Source organism: Solanum tuberosum, unplaced genomic scaffold, assembly GCF_000226075.1.
Source record: "Solanum tuberosum cultivar DM 1-3 516 R44 unplaced genomic scaffold, SolTub_3.0 scf00312, whole genome shotgun sequence".
In the NCBI taxonomy this organism is placed as follows: Eukaryota; Viridiplantae; Streptophyta; class Magnoliopsida; order Solanales; family Solanaceae; genus Solanum; species Solanum tuberosum.
In genome coordinates, this window is record NW_006239237.1 from 737,759 (window position 1) to 759,018 (window position 21,260).

At 32.8% G+C, this 21,260-nt stretch overlaps 4 protein-coding genes across 4 annotated transcripts; all 4 read left to right on the top strand.

Moving 5' to 3' along the window:
• The first annotated feature begins 703 nt into the window (after positions 1-703).
• Positions 704-3,954, top strand: LOC102590152 (probable aminotransferase TAT2). Its single transcript, XM_006359999.2, has 7 exons — positions 704-1,056; positions 1,841-2,180; positions 2,345-2,563; positions 2,678-2,737; positions 2,891-3,046; positions 3,131-3,224; positions 3,624-3,954. The coding sequence occupies exons 1-7, from the start codon at positions 791-793 to the stop codon at positions 3,752-3,754; spliced, it is 1,266 nt and encodes a 421-aa protein (XP_006360061.1). The 5' UTR covers positions 704-790; the 3' UTR covers positions 3,755-3,954.
• A 4,958-nt stretch (positions 3,955-8,912) lies between these two features.
• LOC102590467 (uncharacterized protein At4g28440-like) lies at positions 8,913-12,076 on the top strand. Its single transcript, XM_006360000.2, has 2 exons — positions 8,913-9,285; positions 11,725-12,076. Exons 1-2 carry the CDS (start codon positions 9,045-9,047, stop codon positions 11,907-11,909), a joined length of 426 nt encoding a protein of 141 aa, XP_006360062.1. The 5' UTR covers positions 8,913-9,044; the 3' UTR covers positions 11,910-12,076.
• Positions 12,077-15,768: 3,692 nt separating this feature from the next.
• Positions 15,769-17,068, top strand: LOC107063159 (homeobox-leucine zipper protein ATHB-52-like). Its single transcript, XM_015314636.1, has 2 exons — positions 15,769-15,973; positions 16,585-17,068. Exons 1-2 carry the CDS (start codon positions 15,783-15,785, stop codon positions 17,030-17,032), a joined length of 639 nt encoding a protein of 212 aa, XP_015170122.1. The 5' UTR covers positions 15,769-15,782; the 3' UTR covers positions 17,033-17,068.
• A 3,558-nt stretch (positions 17,069-20,626) lies between these two features.
• LOC107063156 (uncharacterized) lies at positions 20,627-21,184 on the top strand. Its single transcript, XM_015314634.1, has one exon. It carries the CDS (start codon positions 20,627-20,629, stop codon positions 21,182-21,184), a length of 558 nt encoding a protein of 185 aa, XP_015170120.1.
• The last annotated feature ends 76 nt before the right edge of the window (positions 21,185-21,260 follow it).

Below are 21,260 nucleotides of genomic sequence, written 5' to 3' on the forward strand. Positions count from 1 at the left end.
GATTTGGGAGCTCTTCATTTCATAATAAATTCATGTAGCGTGAATTTAAATTAATTAGACCAGTAAGTTTCTAATTTGGAATGAACCTAAACTCAGATTAATTGAATCAACTAATTCAGTACTCGAACCCATATAGTTTAAATCTTGGATCAACTAATTCTGAACTCAAAGTCATAAAGTTTAAATCTTGAATCCACTCCTATTAGCACAGAGCACTTCATCTCACAATAAATATACTTGACATGAATTTAAATTAATTAGACTAGTAAGTTTCTTACCCCCGTAATGAACCTAAACCCATATTAATTGAATTAGCTAATTCTGAACTCAAGCTCATAAAATTCGAATCTTAAGTCAATTAATTCAAAACTCGAACTCATAAAATTCAAATCTAGAATCAATAAATTCCAAACTCAAACTCATAAAGCATCAACTAATTCTGAACTCGAACTCATAAAATTTAAATCTTGAATTAACTAAGTCTGAACTCAAACTCATAAAATTTAAATCTTAGATCTGCTTTGATTGATAGTAGGAAGCTCTCTTCATCTCATAACAAATCCATGGCATGTGAGTATAAACTAATAGAATCACCAAACTTGGAATATCTAATAATTAATGAAGTTAGTGAGATTCGAATCCCCAAACAAGTAAAAAAATAGGTGGATCTTGAATCTCTATATAATAAGTCAAAAATGAGTGGTCTTAATACAAACTACAAAGCAAATAAAAGTGAACTTTGTTGCTTTGTCATTTTTCTCTCTTGTAATTTTCAGAGTAGTAACTAAAAATGGAAGGCAATTTGGGTGGCGGAGTTAACAACCAAATTGAAATTGAAACCCCAAACAACATCACAATCAAAGGGATTCTTGGATTGTTAATGGCAAATACAGAGGCAACAGATATCAAGAAAGTTATATCATTAGGAATGGGTGACCCAACATTATATTCTTGTTTTCATTCACCTGATGTTGCACATGATGCTGTTATTGAATCTCTTACTTCTCACAAATTCAATGGTTATTCACCTACTGTGGGGCTTCCTCAAACAAGAAAGTAATGTACCCTCAACTCTCTCTTTCAATTATCGTATTATTTCGTTGTTGTTACTGTTCTGTGTGTGGAATTATACTTAATATGTTATTGCTGTAGTTGTGGTGTCAGTGACAACAACTTACATGCACCTCAATTCCCCTCCAACCCCCACCCCCACGCCTTCTCTTTTTTCTTTTTTTTTTAATAATAGTAGTGTTTCGGTTATTGCATTATTTCATTGTTGTTATGTTTTCTTTTTTTGATGTTACTGCTATTATTTATGTATTTCCTTTTTTCAAACTGTTTGGAAATGCTTTATTTAAACTGAGGTCTATCGGAAATAACTTCTCGTAGAGAGGTATATTTTACTTTGCCCACCCCCACTTGTGGGTTTACACTGGTGGTGCCTGGGCCAGCTTACACGCAACTCAATTTTCCCATTTTTATTTAATAATAGTGGTGTTCAGTTATTGTTTTTTTTTTTTTTTTATGTTGTGTACTACTTTGTATTTTGGATTATTTTGTTTGTTGTTAGTGTTCTCATTTATGTATTCTCTTATTCCAACTATTTGGAAATGGTTTATTTAACCTGATGGTTTGTCGAAAATAGTCTCTGTATCTCTACGGGATAGGGGTAAGGTCCGTGTATACTCTACTCTCTCCTCCCCTGAACCCCATGATTGGGATTACACGGGCTATGTTGTTGTTGTAATTATGGTGTTCAGTCAGCTTAAATGTACCCTCAATGTTTTACTAGTTGGTTACTTTGTTTTAATTTGTTATTGCATATTTTTTGATCGAACAGGGCGATTGCAGATTATTTGTCGCGTGAGCTCCCAGAAAAGTTATGTGCAGATGATGTTTATATCACAGCTGGTTGCACCCAAGCCATTGAATTAGCATTGTCGATTCTGGCTCGCCCTGGTTCTAACATATTGCTACCGAGGCCTGGTTTCCCAATTTATGCACTTTGTGCTGCATTTAGAAACATCGAAGTTCGATACTTTGATCTCATTCCAGGCAAAGGCTGGGAGGTTGATTTCAATGCTGTTGAAGCTCTAGCAGATCATAACACGATCGGAATAGTTGTTATAAATCCTGGGAATCCTTGTGGAAATGTTTATAGTTACCAGCATCTTCAAGAGGTTGTTCTTACTGCTCTTTTTCCACACAACTTTTACTATCTCTCTATTTTCTTATAACCGTGGTGTCTGGGCCAGATTGCGTACACCTCGACTAATCCAACTGTTGTTTTTCCTTTTAACATTCTGTATTAGTTTTGAGAATTTGTTTTGTATGTTTAAATCAGATCGCGGAAACTGCTAAGAAGCTTAGGACCATAGTGATCGCAGATGAAGTATATGGTCATCTTGCTTTTGGGGCTAACCCCTTTGTACCAATGGGAATTTTCGGAGACATTGTTCCTGTGCTTACTCTCGGTTCTTTGTCTAAGCGATGGTTAGTCCCTGGCTGGCGCCTCGGTTGGCTTGTCACAAATGATCCTAATGGCACCTTAAAAAATCCAAAGGTTTGTACTAAACGCTACATGACCAAGTACTTAGAGATGAATTAACTCCTTTTACGACTTAAAATCTCTGTTTTTCTTCTCTCTGTACCGACTTATGGATGAAATTGTTTTCAGTTTGTTGAGCGTATTAAGAAGTATTGTGACATTTGCGGAGGTCCAGCTACCTTTATACAGGTTTGCATTTTATCCCTCATATTCTTTGTCGAATGTATATGATTAAGGCGTCTTAGAATTGTAGTTTACGATATGATCAGTCGTAAATACAATAAGTACTGCAACATTTCTGAGTTTTAGACAAGTCATGCAATTGAATCTCATGTTGTGTAGGCGGCTGTCCCTCGCATTATTCAGCAAACTGAAGACGTTTTCTTCAGGAAGACCGTTAACTTGTTGAAGTGGACTGCAGACATTTGTTGCGAAAAGATAAAGGAGATTCCTTGTATTAGCTGTCCGTATAAACCAGAAGGATCAATGGCCGTAATGGTAAGCAGTGAGAGAAATCGAAAACCAATAAATTCATCAGGTATATGCTTTTCGATTTTAAAATGATGTCTCTAATGTATGCAGGTGAAGCTGCATCTACCACTTATGGTAGACATAAGCGATGATATTGACTTCTGTTTCAAACTGGCGAAAGAGGAATCTGTTATACTCCTTCCAGGTAAGAACTAGTCAACTAACAATCGCGTTAAAACAACAATCCTTTAAAAAAGTAAGACCACAACTTAGACATAGACAAGAGAGAGTTTCTCAGATGGTAAGCATAAGGTTGTGAGTTCGAGTCACCAAAGGAGCAAAAAGGTGGGAGCTCCTAGGGATGGGCGGAAAAAAAACAAAAAACTTAGACTATAAGTAGATCAGCTATGTTGCTCGGACTATCCAAAAATGCTGCTACACCATATTGGATCCGACACACACCAGGTGGTAATTTTTGAAGAGTCTGAGCAACATATGAGAACAGAAAGAGGAAGTCTTATATATTTCAAGAAACAATTGTTTGGAACTATGAACGAATAAGCATTTATAACGAGGTGATTTCATCTGAACGAAACGTTTGCAGGACTTGCTGTGGGTTTGAAGAACTGGATTAGAATAACCTTTGCCGCGGATCCAGTTTCTCTTGAAGAAGCACTAGGAAGGCTCAAGTCTTTCTGTCAAAGGCATTCGTATCAACAAAATGATCATCATTGATTCTAGTCTGCTTAACGCCTACATAAATTGTTGCAGCAATTTATTGATTTATGAAAATGCAATAAGTAATAAAACTTTACAGGCTGATCGTATGGCAAGTTACATCACATATTGAACTGCCAATATAGTTCTGTTGTACCTAATAATATCTTGTAAGAGAAACCTTGAATTACAGTGCAATAAAATGAAATATGTGGTTACTCTCGATTTTGAGTTTGTATTTGACTAGTCGTGGGGAAGTGGAGCCTTGGTGTATCAAACTGTGTAAACAACCTCTCGCAGAAATGCAGGGTAAGGTTGTGTAGAATAGACCCTTGTGGTCTAGCTCTTCTTTGGACCCCGCACATAGTAGGTGCTTAGTGCATCGTGTTGACACCCAATTTTGACCTAACATTTTCAAGATTTTTAACTTTTAAGTTTTATTTTATTCAATAGTTCAAAATATATTTTTTTATAATTTTAAATAAGTTTATCAATATTTATCCTTAATTATCAAAATTTTAGATTTTTTATCAGTTAATTTTAATTACATTACTTTTTGTCACAGCCTGTTGAATACGTTCAAATATTTGTTCATTTTGATTAAATCATTATTTCTGTTAAATTGCATTGTTTTATACGTCATGGTTATGTTCATTACATTATTTGGCGTTTTTAGCACAGTCTAGAAATATTATTAAATTAGGATAATAATTATATACACAAATATTTAATTTAAATCCACAATTTGATCCCATTGTAAAATTATTTTCCTATATATGTTTTGATTAAGTTAAAAAATGAGGTGGTGGTGAATATTTTTTTAGATTGAAAGGAAGAATTCCAAATGTGTGAAAAAATCCTAATTTATCTTCCTTGAGCTGTAGTCACCATCCAGCTCAAAATAGCAACCCAAACAACCTGTTACTCTCCTCTTCTCCACCGGAACACCACCCCAAAAACCCACCAAAAAGCAATGGCAAACAGACCCAAAACCCTACCTGAAACCTCCTACTCGAAACCACCAGCTCCATCGCGACCCACCACCACCGGTCACCCCTAAATCTCCCACGAAACCCAGCTGGTCAGCAACTCACACGAACCAAATTCCATTTCCGGCTAGCTTAAACCTGCAAATAGCTACCAATAGGCCCACCACCACTGGAAACAACCAATAAATCACCTTCGAACAAAACCCCATCTTCCCCGACCAAACGCCAACCCACCACCGGTGCTCACCCCCTTTCCCTTTCTAGCAACCAAAATCACCAACGAGCCCTATTACCACCAAAAAGCCCACCTAAAACAACTCCTCCGCCAGACCCCAAAACTCCCTCTGTTTTCCAGCAAATAGTCAACAACAACAACACCAAACCACCGCTGGAAACCACCTCAACGCCTTAGCAACTCCAGCAGCGAACAACAACCCAAAACCCCCTCATTTTTCTGGCGAAAAACAACACAACCATACCCTTCTGTTGGAATACTGACCCCCAGATTTGCTTAAGGTACATGTATATTCGATTTGTTCCTTTGCAGATTACAACAGTTACGTTATGTAAAACAAATAAAGTAATGACGCAATATTTTATCGCGGAAAACCCCGGCTCATAAAGGGTAAAAACCATGACCTACACCTCTGTAGGATTTAACTCTACTTCATTAAACTTTGAGCTTTAACAAAAGATTACAAACCTATGTAACCTAAGGAATTATAAACTCTAATTCCTAGACGTCAACAACCAACTAGATCGTCGATCTCACTTCAAGTTATGAATTCAGATTACAACTCTTGCAATCCTAGGAACTAACTCTAATTCCTAAACTCCAACACAAATCCCCCAAGGTTTATGTTCCCAAGTCTTTAAGTTTCCCCAACTTGAAGACTTTATTCCTACTCCAGTTTATACTTCACTAGATCTAGAAAGAACTAAAGATACAACTCGATAAAAACTCAATACAAGCAAACTTGACTTAAGAACTACAAAACATAAGCCTATGAATCAGTTCTTCAATTCTTGTTTTCTTGCGTTGGCTACACTTCGGAATCAGAAATCACTCAAATATGAACTCCTCTATTTGATTGTATTATGCTTGTAACTCTCTGTTTAAGTGCGCAAGTTTCTCCAAAGAAAATATTGCCCTATTTATAGATTTGGACTTAAATCCAAAACCTATTTCAACTTGGACTCCTACTCATACTCGACTTCCTCTTCTGCGTAGAACTTGGAAGCTCACGTGGTATGTTCTTTTTTTTCCTACTTCGTGTAGTTTTCCTATTTGGTTGGGCTTTGATTTATTTCCTTCTTGAATCTTTATTCACACTACTTCCTTCTTTGCTTATGTTTCTTACTTTGATTATGCTTCCTACTTCGCTTAGGATTTCTTTAAGGAAACCTTTTTGCACTGCTTTCTAGTCGAATAAGCAACCCTTCCACTACTTTATAACTTCTAATTCACGTGGTTGACGTTCTCCTTATCCCAGTCGAATTCGGTTAGAAAGGAACATGTCGGTGCAACCGGTTCCTTTCATTTGTTCCTCTATTTGTCAATTATCAAAATCTTTCTCGATCTAATACCTTTTCCTTTCCTCCATGAAACCAACAACGAGCCTCAACTAGAGCTCAAGCGATACCCCAAATCCAACCAGCTCCTCCGGCGAGGAGCTCTTAGCTCTGATGAACCGGAGTAATAAAACAAGCAATAAACCACATCGCTGCTAGCTGCGAACCCCGATGAAACTCTCAAACTCCAACACCGGTGGCGGACAACCAGATTTGGCCTGAATTGTGACCTATTTCGTCTCGCTACTGAAGAAATAATGCTCAAATGAAGCTCTGTTTTCTTTTACCATTAAGATTCTTTGCTTTTATTATTTTATTGCTTTTCAGTATTGTTATGATGATCTTTGGATATTAATTATTTGTGAGTATATTATTTCCTTAAAAGTCTTCATGCTATGGTTAATTGCTGATTATGTGTTTTTTTTAATGCATTTCTTTTATTTTAATGTATTTTGCTTCCTCCATAATTGTTCCACTAATTATCTTTTGTTTTGTAGTGAATTTAATCATTTTCGTAATTATTAATGACATATTTTGTTGTTGTTTAGATTATATTCATACCCTATAAGATAAGACATTACAGTATTTTAGTATTATTATTGTTTGCTTCATTAATTATCGTTGATGACATAAAATATTAAAGAATTTGCCAATATTTTAGTATTATTATTGTTTGCTTCATTAATTATCCATTATTGTTCTTATTTTATTCATATATATGGCAGCTCGTTGATGACATAAAATATTAAAGAATTTGCAATTTCCAGTAGCTAGGTTGCTATTATTATTATTATTATTATTATTATTATTATTATCGTCGTGGCGTTATGTTGTTATCATATGGGTGCTACATCTTGGTTTATATGATCTTTGGTTTGCTTTATATTTTAAGTTAAAATTGTTCAATGAAAAAATTTCTCCGTCGATTTTCGAGACCTCTTCATTGTAAAAGACGGAAATTTAGTTTAAGTTCATATATTTTGTATGTTAAAATTGGCCGATGAAGAAATTATCGTTGATTTTCAAGGCCTTCAATGTTAATTAGACGGGTTTTTATTTTTAAGTTATTATTTGATTTATTCATTTTTATTCATATTTATTTATTACTAACAATTTTACTAAGTGTCTTTACAGGTACACAGGTTTGCTTCTCATTGAAGCTATTCGAATAAAGTTCGAATAACATTCTTTATTCATTATTTTGTATTATTCACGTTAGGCAAAACCGTTTCTTATATTATTGATTTACTTTATTATTTGTATATATTACATATTTGTTTTACTTGTATATTGTGTTATCTCCTGCTCAATTTGAAAAAGATGAATTCAGTCGAGAATCACATTTGTGGATTTCGAAGGATGCTTAACACCTTCCCTTTAGAATCAGTTGAACCCCTTACCTAGAATTTAATGGTTTCGTAGATCAATTAATTGATTTCCTAGTTTTTCCTAAAATGAGGTGGCAACTCCTTTAAAATTCTTATTTTCTTAAAATTCTTTTAAAATTGAATCAATTGTTTATTTTTTGAGTCATCACGACGTTTCACCTTATTTGAATAGAGTAGGGATGAAAACACATCGCTCTGCCCTTTTATTTGATCGATTAGTCGCGGGATATTCTCAAACATTGCATAACGGGTTGTCTTCGATAATGATGCTAGAAAGATACTTGTTATACTTGTGAAGCTTGAGTTCTTCTTCTGAAATACATATTTACCAACACTAAAATGGAAACTTGTGATGTGGTATAGCTTGAAATGTTCATTTAAATAATCTATGTTGTTTGTCACTCCACAAGTTGCCGCACTCATGTCTGATCCGACAAATATGCAACACTCTTGGAAGATCTTGACACACATTAGTTGATATTTTCGAATAGTCCAAGCAACATACACATTAGTCGACTTAAATCAACAAGACATGATTTTAAGTTTGAAATTTTATTTCGATATATAATTGGATTTCTTAAGTTGTATTTTTCTCGTAAACATAAAGATTTCATAATTTTTGATATTTGAATATTGACACATATATAATCTCTTCACGTTGATAAACCCTTTGCTCAAATAAGAAATATTGATCTTAACACCTTGTTTGTATGGTTGTTACCCTTGTGTTGTATTGTATTAATGTATTCTATTGAATTATATTGTATTGTATCGTTAGTTTAAATACTATGTTTGTTTTGACATCGTTTAAATTCATTATTAGGTAACGACCAAAAAAACCATTTTGTTTAATGACCAATTAGATGTGATCGTAACGTTACCTTAATATTTTCTTCTCATTTTGCCTTTACTTATTATTTAATAATAATTCCATTTTATCCTTTAACCTACTTTTTAATAGTAACTCTGCTCCTATCCTACTTTTTTTAGTAGGTCTATTGTTCAAATTTATAAATGTATGACAATATGTAACGAAATTAAACAATATAATTTATCCAAACACTAAACAATGTATTCATTAAAAACAATACATGACCTACAATATAACACTCTACAGTATAATTCATAATATGTAATAGGCATCCAATCAGCTCAAGCCACGTGTCGAATCGAGATGATTTTGAGTCGATCAAAAAAAGTTTGACATACTTTCCTCGTGAACCAACAAATACAGAGAATTAGAATTCTAACAGTCGAGCAGAGAAGTTAGAAAAAAAGGGGAATTTGTAGAGAGAGCGAAAATTCTCATCACATTTTCTCCATTGAAGAGAGAAATTCAGCTTTTCTGAGCTCATTTCAATGGCGTCGAACTCGACGGAGAGCGATGCGAAGCCGGGATTACGGAAACCGGTTTTTGTAAAAGTGGAGAATCTGACTCCCGGTACTAATGGACACACACTCATCGTGAAAGTTTTGGAATCCAATACTGTTCTGCAGAAGGGGCGTTCTGTGTCGCCGCACCTTCGGAACACTCGTATTGCTGAATGCCTCATCGGCGATGAGACCGGAACGATTCTCTTCACTGCTCGCAACGATCAAGGTATAAACTGGTGAATTTTGTGATCAATATACTAAGGTGTCGTTTATAGGATGCATAAGAATAGTGTTGAATAAGGTTAATAGTGTTATGTTGTGATTATTTGTTAGGTACGGTTTGATTTGATGTATTAAAAACAATAATACATTGGTTAATGGTCAAAAACAGAACTAAAGTATCATTATTTTTCGCGAGTTTATCCTTCAATTATCCAGTATTTCATTTATCTATCAAAACTATTACTCCAAATATTCCTCAATGCTGAGTTGGACTACACGAGCCTGTTGTAAAATGAGAACGATATTTGGTCAACTAATCGAGGTGTGTTTTAACACAAATGATTGATAGTTTAGTGAGGTAAATGGAGCAATAGACAGTTGAAGTATGAAACTTGCGAGAAAGTGATAAATTAGATGTGTTTTTGACCATTTACTTTTTAGTTTTTTGTTGAGTTTGTCACTGAAGCCTTTTGAAGTGTTGATCCTTGTGTAATTTCTGTTCTGAAATCATAGTGTGCTGGTATTGAGAGGTTTGACTTGTTCGAATTTTAAAACTGAGAAGATCCACTTCTGTTGTAGTATGCCATAAGTTTGTTCCTTTTTTGGGGCCAAACAGATGAAATTGTTTTGTTAAATAGGTGGTCATAAGACTTAGAAATTAGGAAATTTGCCAGCTTAAATATTGTGCAAATTACTTAGACTATGATACATGTAGTATTTATAAGATTACATACAGGAGAGGCCTAATATATGTAGCATATCAAGCACACTACTTTATTCTTTCAGTTTTTGTTTATCATTGAAGCTTTTCGGAGAGCACATGCATACAAAACTAAAAAGCAGTGACTCTACCAGTTATGTGTGTGCATAAATATATATCTTTAAAAATACAAACAGTCACACATCCACTGCTTAGATACTGGATCTACCCTGCTTGCTGACATTTTTCTTTGTGTTTTGATATGGAGCACTTTATACCTCCGCATAGTAAGTTAGTATCAAATATATACATACATGTGAGGTCGAAGTCAGGAAATCTGCACCCCTTACATTGAATATTGTGTTCTAATTTCGAGTCTATGATACATTGCATGATAGTAGAACAAAGTACCAAAATTTTCTTGCTCACATAACGATTAGAGGACATTGTTTTCTTTTACATTTTGATTGTTAATGATTGAAGACATGGTTCTTGGTACCAAATTAAGAAATGTGTTTGCTGAACGGGATAGATAGGAATAACTTTCTTCTTTTATGAGTTTAGGGTTTTGCTAAATCTGCATTTATCTATGAAAGCAAACTATGGGTACAACATCCTTGATAGTGTTGCCTGCTTGATAAAATGGGTTAATGGTTACAACCTCCTTTTGATCGGAAATTCAGTTGTATGTTCTTTCCATATCATCTATAATGAAGGAAGGGCTAGCGCATGAGTAGCACCATTTTGCCCATTTATTTTGCTTTTTGTGAATGATTAAAAGGAGTAGAGAGAACTTCTAATGACTAGTATGGTTGTAATCCTCAATTAAATAGGAGACAAGCAGCTAATGTTCTTAGTAGAAATGGTCTGGTTTGGAGTAGTTAGAAAGATAATACGGCTTACTGGAGGACTACCCACTCTAGGTAAATGTTTGAGTTCTGATGCAGGGTTAATCACAAAATGAAATAGATGTTCATCTATTGTAACCCTCTTGATATGCTTGGCTTCTTCAGAAATCAAAAAGGATAATAGATGATGCTGTCATTGCAAGGAGGATTTTTGTTTGGCTCGAATATCATATCTGTTGCACAACATTACGCTACACACACTTAAAAGTCTGTTATAGGGCTCTAACAGTGAGACACAGACATTTAACATCGTAATTTATGAATCCTTCTATTGTTGATCAAGATATATGAATCCATCTATTGTTGATACTTGTGTGTGTTTTCCGTGGAAAAAAATAATTTCCTTTTTGACTGTTCAGTTGATGTTAATTACACATCCTTCTCCATTCTGAGCCTATAGTATATTTGCATCACAAATTTCTTGATTCAGCACTGCTAGTCAGTGCTTCTTTCTCATTTTAGTTTCTATTTTGTACATTTTGTGCCTTTACCATCTATTTTTTCCTGTTTACTTGGATGCTGATGCATTTCGGGTATTTATATTTATGACCATGGTGTCTGACTTTGTATAAGAAGCTGGATTATTAATAAGATTAGTCAAGTATAACTTTGATTAAGTCGCACCACTGTGTAATCTGTGAAGGCATCCGGGAATAGAGTCCACATAATTGTATTTATGCCTTTTTCCTTCTCCCCCCAATTTTACTGGAAATTATAGCCAGTTTTGTCAGTTCAGATGATGTTTAGTGCTCAAAATGGCTTCCATGTATTTGGTTTTGTTTCTTCTTGTGTTAACAAAGATTTGTTTGATGCTTAACTTTGATTTTGTGGTCAGTTGATCTGATGAAGGCTGATGCAACTGTCATCCTTCGGAATGCTAAGATCGACATGTTCAAGAGCACCATGAGACTAGCTGTGGACAAATGGGGACGCATCGAGGTTACTGAACCTGCTGCATTTGAAGTGAAACAGGATAACAATCTCTCCCTTGTTGAGTATGAGCTGGTGAATATGGAGTGAACAAAGGATCTTTCTAGTGAAAGCGCTAATTAGTTGAAGTTCATAGTTCTACTACCAGGTTTAGTACTATTATGAATTATCCTCCATTTTGTTGTAGTTGTGGTCCCTTTGGAATTGGAAAGTACTAATCTAGTAATATAAACCTAACTTTTTGTGTGATGGCTTTTTATTTGGTATGTTGCTCGGACTGTTAAAAAATGCTGAAGGGTGTGTGTCGGATCCCTCCAAAAGCAGGTGTGGCAACATTTTATAGAGTCGGTGCAATGTGATTTATTTGAGAAAATGATCAGAATGGCCCTTCATGTATTTCAATCGGTTTATCAGTTTGTTCCTAAGCCCTATAGTGACAAAAATTGCTACTTTGCTGTCAAAATATACTGAGCCCGGGTCTTATGCAGGGCACGTGATCTATCGATATACAAAAGAACGATCCCTTCTTGTATTACAACATGAACAACAACATGCCCATTGTGATCCCACAAGTGGGGTCTGATGAACAACAGATCATGATGCGATCTTTTTGTTGTTCGGTCTTATTAGATTTAACTTTCGTTGATACATTTCAAATAAATCCAGTTTCAGCCTACTGATTAGGTTGTCAACTTGGATTTTGAAATTACATAAGATAAATGAATTATACTTGGGGCCAGTTTTTGCGCATCTGACTATTCCACATGTATCTGCTACTTTCCACCCTGTATAGATATTAGGTAAATTTGTCTATTAAGGCTTAGATGTAGTGAAAAGTTATCACCTAGTTAAATTCCAAAATATTTGAGTGTTTATGTTTGAATATAAAGAGATGAAGGTCTTTTTAGAAACCAACCATTTACCTTCACAAGGTAGGATAAGGTTTGCGTACACACTACTGTCTACCTTACTTAAACCCCACTTGCAAGATTACATTAAGTATATTGTTGTTGTACTTTTGAATATGAAGTTGCCAAAAATGGCATGGTCAAACAAGACTATGAAGAAGGGCCTATCAAACTAGTTCTTATTGAAGTAATCATGGTAGCAAGTCATGGTGACAGATAAGTTTGTTTAGTAGTTCTTTGAATCCTCCCTTTCTTGTATTATAATATCATAAACAAATAACTCAACTAATGGGGCCCTTCCAAAAATCCAAGACTTTGGACCCTTTAATTTAACGGTGTCTTCATCATCATCTTCTTCACATCATTTAATTACCATAATTAAAAAAATGATGTGCTCTCTACCCTATTTGCTTGAGAATGTTAGTTATCTAGCTTAAAAGAAACCATTGAATTTCTAGCATATGAAAAAAAAGAAGAAGAAAGATAATAGTCAAAAAGTACATTTTGGTGATTGTATTCAATCATTTAGTCTAGTCAATTTTGAGACGTGTGTTGATAAATAAGTAACTGTTAATAGTTCAGGTAAAAAACGCTGAAAGTTGATAGTTCAAGTTTAAAACTCACAAAAAGTGATATTTCTAATGTATTTTTGATAGTTATCTCTTAAAATTAAGTAACTAACAAATAAAACACATTAAATTACACCAATAGTATAAAATAATTAACATTTAATTTATCTTGTCTAATCGCTTCCATTCTGACTGAACTGACTGTCACACCTGAGTTCTATGTTTCATTATCCTAACATCTTCTTCCTTCTGGTGTTGTTTTATTGAGAGAGTTGCCTTGTTCCATTCTGACTGAGCTGATCGTCGCATTTAACTTTTATCTTTCGTTATCCTAACATCTTCTTGCTTATGGTATTGTTGTGTGTGGGTGTGGGTGGGGGTTCTAAAATCTTGTCAATCAAAAGGAAATCTGTAGTGTCATATCAATATTTGATAACCCCCTCAGGTGCATGAACAAAGATTCCAACCACCATTTCTATACTTGATAAAAAATAAAATTTGTGGGGAATGTTATGCCCTTCCAACAGCCTACAGTTTTTGACAAAAATTAGTTCAGTTCTACCAAAAGAAGAAATGTCACTTCAAGAAGATTTATTTCCAATTGGTGATGGGGCATAATATATATTAATATGAAATTAAAAGAACTAGATAAAACTAGAAGTAGTCAAAATAAAATTTTAAAATTCATTGGATATTAGTTGAATAAACAAAGTTAGATTTATAAATTATTGGTAAACTATGTGAATTGGCTAGTTTTACGTTGGGTGCTGATCTATTCGACCCTCCTCCTTTATTCAGGTTTGAGATTTGATAATATGAGCAAGCTCATATAGATCGAGTAAGAAAGTAAATTTAGAAATTATTGATTCAGTACTTCATGAATTAGCTAGTTTTACGTTGCCTACTCAAGCTTTACCCTTTATCCAAGCTTAGAAACGACAATATGAGCTAGGATTACATAAATTGAGTTGGAATTTAAATAGAGAAACATGATAAGTAAATAAAGGGTAGACTAGAATTTGAACTTTATTGATTCTAAATTTTTTGATAACGTCTGGTATTAGGAATTGAGTATATCGACTTTTAGATCAACTTCAACAAATAAAAATTTATATAATCGACCCAACTTATCCATGATTGATCCATAAATATTGTCATTGTATTTGAGTAGTGCTTCAAAGTATCTTTCTTGTATTGATAAGGTTTCAACTTTTAACTAAAGGCTTTGCTACAACATAAAATTGATTGACCTAAAAACTCAAATAAATAATACATTTATCAAAGAAACTGAGTATTCTTTTCAAAAGAACCATAAAGAATATAAATAATTGCATACAGCTGTGCTCTCATAAAATTTAGCTTTAATCACCAAGAAAAAAAATGGGTGACATTAATTTTAAATATGTTTGCTTTCTATTCTCTTAAAAATGAAAAAAAAATTTAAAAATGTGTTAGAGCAACAGTTAAGTTATCTTTGTGTGATTTACAAATCAAGTTTAAGTTGTAAAAATAACCATTAATACTTGTATTGGGATAAATTGTATACAATACACCCTTTAAAATGCAGTCCTTCCCTGAGCTTTATGTGAACATGAAATATTTTATACACCAAACTGTTAGTTTTAAAAATAAAAAATTGTTCTAGTGGAGCAACAAAAAGATGACCAAGTACTTGATACGGACATTATAAATTTGAAACTAGTTTAGTATTATTATTTTTTTTATTAAAAAATAGAAAGATATTGTTACTTTATTTGATTATCAACTCCTTAATTTGTATAGGATAATAAAATTAAATACTCTAAATTTTAATTTACTAAAAAACTATTATTTAAACTAACATTGTAGGACCAACTTCACGTGAACATCAAACTCACTGCATGAGAAGTCAGCCCTATCCACCTCTTCATATAGTTCTTTCCCTACACAAATATTTTATTAGGTTCGAGATAGATGTTCGATATTCGTACTTAAGTTGACTAAATTTAAATTTACTTTAAAAACACTTAATTGAAGGGTAAAGTATTTCTTAACAAAACTGATTTCATAATCAAGATCAAATTTAAGATTTTTGATTAAAAATAAAAAAGTATTTACCGCTATATCTCGATCAGGGTAGAGCCACGATGACAATTCCGAGTTCAAAAAAACCCTTGTAAACTTAGTTTAAACCCTATATTTGTGTTTAAGAAATCTATTCAATAAGTTCATATAATTCGTTTCAAAACTAATAAGCCAAAAAAAAATTATGATTATAAATTTATAAACTAAAAATTCTGATTTCAACTTTGATTTTACATAATTTTTTTGAACCTTCCCTATGTAACATTAAACAATTCTAAAGAATATTTTAATGACAAAACCAATCTAGCTAGGTACCAATGGCATTAAAGACTTGTGATTCTTTTTTTTGTATAAATCCAACAACTTAATAACATTACAATATCATATTACAAGTTTCAAACTCTCTTCTTCATTTTTCTAACATGAATAATTTCTTGAATTCTCAATATCTACATAAACATCAATCTATATTGAACCATAACAAAAAGAGGCTAACTCAAGAACAAGTCAAGAGGTTAGAGGCAAGTTTTGATTTAACCAAGAAACTTGAGCTTGACCAAAAGCTTCAACTTGCTAAAGAGTTGGGCGTTCCTTCTAGACAAATTGCTATTTGGTAAGTACTCAATATACCTATGAAATTCATAGTAAATCTATCGCAAAATACTCATAGCTAACATTATTTTCAATAACTTGTTGTTAAATGGGATTAGCATAATAAATGTGGAGCCACTATATTAGATAGCGGTTCAGATGAACTCAATAACTTTTTTTTCGATATTGCATTTGTGTTAGGAGAACTTAATTTCAAACACAATAAATAAATGAAAACGAGCTATATGGGCTCAATGATAATTTTAGAGCCAATAAGCTTCAAATTTTTATCTTAAAAAGAAATTTCTCACTCCTTGGCTCCGCGTTTGGGATAAGTATTTCTATTATTTAGTGACAGACTGTCTCTAATAGCAACGAAGCTAGGATTGTCAGCCAAAATATAGAGAAGTACCAAACACAAAAAGAAGTTTAGAGGTTCAACATAAAGTACATATCTAATAAAATAAAATAAAAAACCTATATGTATATATAGTGTAATTTTTTGATAAAAATGTGTCAATTAACTTTCTAAACAAGGGTGGCTTAGGCGTGACACTTGTCAATAGTTCCTATTTTTTGTATAGTGGTATAAACATCGTCTCATCTAAATTTACGTAATTATATCTTCAACAGGTACCAGAACAGACGAGCTAGATGGAAGAATCAAAGCCTCGAGCTCGACTATACTACACTCCAACTCAAACTAGACACTACATTAGCTGAGAAGAAGCAAATTGAGAAAGAAAATGAACGTCTAAAAATTGAGTTGAAGAAGGTAAATGAAATGCTAATTGCCATTAAACAAGCTAAAGTTCAAGAGGAATTAGCACAAGGGATAATTCCTTGTTCAATTTCTAGTGGTAATTGTGAAGAAGGAGGGAGTTCAAGTTTTCAAGAAGATGTGAGTTGTTCATGGGTAAATAATAATAAAATTAACAACAACAACAATAATAATAATAATAATTGTGAGTCTAATTTGTCACTTGATGAGCTTTATTCTTGTTTGATGGGTGGAGAAGAAGGGTCAAAATATAGTTTGAGTTGGCAAAATGGGAAAGATATTTGGGTGTGGAAAAAATAATTCATGTATCTGATGGTTACGTCAAACTGATGAATATAAGACGTATGTCATGTGTTTCATTACATATTTATTAATTGATCATGGTTTATTGAGGTGTTCTTTTCTCGTTAATTTGTAACTAAACTTTAATTGTTTGGTATGATATAAACTTTAAATGCGTTTATTTCCTATGTGTTATACTATTTATTATAATTAAATGATCTTGGGTTAATCGCAGTATTGATGTAGATTTTGAGTTGGACAAATGGGGAATAAGATCGCTAGGTTTGGGAAAATTAAAATATAAGTATGTTGTTACTGAAAAGTTTATTCATATTTGATGTTTATATAATGTAAAATATATGCTTTTTATGCACATGACTTGTCGTTTAATCATGTTTACACCAATTAGTGATCAAGTAGTTTGATTGTTCCATTCCATTATGATATTATGTTAGTTGGGTTGGAATTCGTGTGATCATTTGAAAGATATTTTTTGCATCTTCGAAGAGATAAATAATTGTCATTGTGCGTTAATTGTAAGAAGGGACACAAACAGCCTTAAAGTATTATTTCATGTCTACAATCCACACGAGTGTATTGAGGTGTTTATATAGATAAATAATTCTTTTTTATTAACTGTCAAGAGCTTGAATTACTCCGCAATATAGATTCTGATTCACCGATGAAATATGTCAATACACTTAGCACATATCTACCCAAATTGCGGTGGAGAGTAGTAATACTCCAATCCATCCCAAATCAAAACACACTTCAATTATCAGTTGTTTCTTTCTCCTACTTAAACTATATTGATGGTTCATGAAGGTATGGTTCGATCAATTTTTTATATTTCTTTTGTTAAAATGTCATGTAATTAGAGTCACAAATAAAAGTTAAAATTCGATACCATGAATACTTTTGTAGGACTTTGGCAAAATTATCTAAATATATTACTGTCAAAAAAGTGAAAATCAAGAAAATATGAATACCACAAAGAATAGAGATGCATTCCACTATTTTACCATAGTGTAAAATAGAGTTAAGCAAAGACAATAAATCTAAAAAATCACACAATTAAAAAAAAATCAAGATATGATTCAAGAATTATATATGTTAGATTAAGTATATTACAAGAGGAATTTAAATCATATAAAAGAAAGATATATAATACTAGTATCTTATAATTTACTACTCGATCGAGATTGTTGTAATTATAAAATTTAAACTTTTTATGCCCTAACAATAATTAGAAGACGATTGAGGTTGACATGAAATGTGTGCAAAATGATAAATTAATTACGAATTCATGTGCACTCAAAAATAACAACATATGTCATATCGGATAGAAGGCGCCATTTTTCGTAGAATTTTCTATTATTCAAATTTTATTTACAAAATATCAAATCAATTTTAAAAAAATAAAAGAAATATCACATAAATTGAAACGGAATAAGAAAACCCTAGTTAAGTTATGTGGGGAACTCTGGGGTCAGTGGTGGATCCAAAATATTATCGTAGTGGGTGCTCTACTTCGAAAGGAAGAAAAAGTACATCACATAAATTTGTGTTATGAGTAAAGCGAGGTTGAGCAGGTACTGTAAGAATTATTATTTATTTACTATTAATTATTTCTTACTTATGGCTCAAGTTTACTTGGAATCAAAGTAATACCATAAATAATATTTAATAAGGAATAGATCTTGTCCGTACATTGGGTACTTGATGGACGTACCAGATTAAGTCATAACCTCTATAAATTGGTCCTCCCTCCACCCATTAGGGTTACCACATATTCTCTACATTAATTCCATCGCTGATGGTTGTGGTAACATAAAGTTAGGGCAAGGAGGTAGAATCCAATTTATGACTAACGCTTCCACTTCTCTTTGTGATGATGTCTTCCGCATCAAGTATGTGCCTCTAACATTCTCTATGTAAGATTATCATGTTCAAGATCCTGAAAGTATTTAATCTAACATGTGGCATCAGAGCCTGGATTGTTTGAGCTGATAATCTTCGTATATAAAACAAGCATATTTAAAAAAATTGCATGAGGGATAGATCCAAAATTTTCAGTGAGGATGGTCTAAAATTTTTTCGCCATTACTGATAATATTTGGAAGACTAATAGTAATTTTAAATTCGTGCTTACAATACAGTATGTTGATGCAAAGTAATGTTTAACTGAGAATTGAGAATTTTTTTGCCTTAGCCAATAATTGATGTCCTAATAAACTTTTACACGAGGATATTGAAATATTAAAACGCCAGTACTGATAAATTTTTATAAGTTATCTTGCTCTTTATTAAGAGCAAGGGGTCAATGGTTAAACAAGTAATGCTTGTTATTTAGGTTATCATCACTCGTGAGAAGTTTAGAATTGATGTTTGCAACCCCATAATGTAATAATTATGTTTTATTTTAGATTGTGCAATAAATTAAAGTGGTCGTTATACTAAGCAATAAATAATATGTGTGTATTTAGTGCAATATAGTTTGTTAGTCACCAAAGTGGCCAAACTAGAGAAATTAACGTCTACACATATAATATTTGTGGTCACTTGACATATGTGGATTAGTACAATTCATTATTTGTTGGCATATTCAGTATTCCAAGAGAGACTGTGCCTGATTTTTCAACTTGATGCATGTAGTATGTTTCTATAGTTTGTTAATCACCAAAGTGGCCAAACTAAATGTATAAATTATTCACATGCACAAAATTTTATGGTATTATGTGTGCATTTGTATTTATATAGTTTGTTAGTCACCAAAGTGACCAAATAAAATGTATAAAATTATTCACATGCACAAAATTTTATGATATTATGTGTGATTTGTACTTATATAGTTTGTTAGTCACAAAAATGGCCAAACTAGATAAATTAACGTCTACACATATCATGTTATGATCACTTGATGCATGTATTATGTTTCTATAGTTTGTTAATCACCAAAGTGGCCAAACTAAATGTATAAATTATTCACATGCACAAAATTTTATGATATTATGTGTGATTTGTACTTATATAGTTTGTTAGTCACAAAAATGGCCAAACTAGATAAATTAACGTCTACACATATCATGTTATGATCACTTGATGCATGTATTATGTTTCTATAGTTTGTTAGTCACCAAAGTGGCCAAACTAAAATGTATAAAATTATTCACATGCACAAAATTTTATGGTATTATGTGTGCATTTGTATTTATATAGTTTGCTAGTCACCAAAGTGGCCAAACTAGTATGATTAAGAAGAATGTGCATTCATAAAATTGTCATTTATCCATGAAGGTTAATTAAATGCCTATATATTGAAAAATAAATAGATAAATTGACTTTTACTATTGCTAGAACTTAAGAATTTACCCAAAGGTGAATCAATCATTCTACGAATAGTGAAAATTATAAGGTAAATTAATCTTTTTAGTCAAACATATATTGTATATCCAAAGATGTCACATATGTTTGATTAAAAATATTCAATTACCTATTAAAGATAAAATTGGCATTTAAATTATGATAATGTGTCGTAATATCTACCCAAAGGAGAATTACGATATATTTTTATCGCTTTACTGAATTCACATTATTTTTTGATTTGTGAGCATGTATATCTATTTTGCAGTTATTCCTCTTCATTCGCATGCTTCGTCTGTTACTGTGTTCAATGTATTGAATTTCTCTGAATGGCATGAACAAGTACAGTTCCACTTAGGTGTAATGGATCTTGACTTGGCTCTGCTGAATGACAAACCTACTGCCATTACTGATAAGAGCAGTGAGGATGAGAAGTCTTTTCATAAATCATGGGAACGCTCTAACAGATTAAGCCTTATGTTCATGCAAATAATTGTTGCTAACAACATTAAGAGTATTATTCCACAAACAGAAAGTGCCAGGGAATACCTGAAGTTTGTGGAAGAACATTTTCGTTCTGCTGATAAGTCTTTCGCTGGTATACTAATGGCTGAACTCACGACCATGAAGTTTGATGGGTCACGTAGTATGCAAAATCATATCATCGAGATGACTAACATTGCAACAAGACTTCGGACCTTGGGGATGAAAGTGGATGACACCTTCTTGGTTCAGTTCATTCTGAACTCATTGCCTCTTGAGTATGGACCATTCCAAATGAACTATAACACTATTAAGGATAAGTAAGATGTTAGTGAATTGTCCAATATGCTTACTCAAGAGGAGTCAAGACTTAAGAAACAAGGAGGTCATTCCATTAACC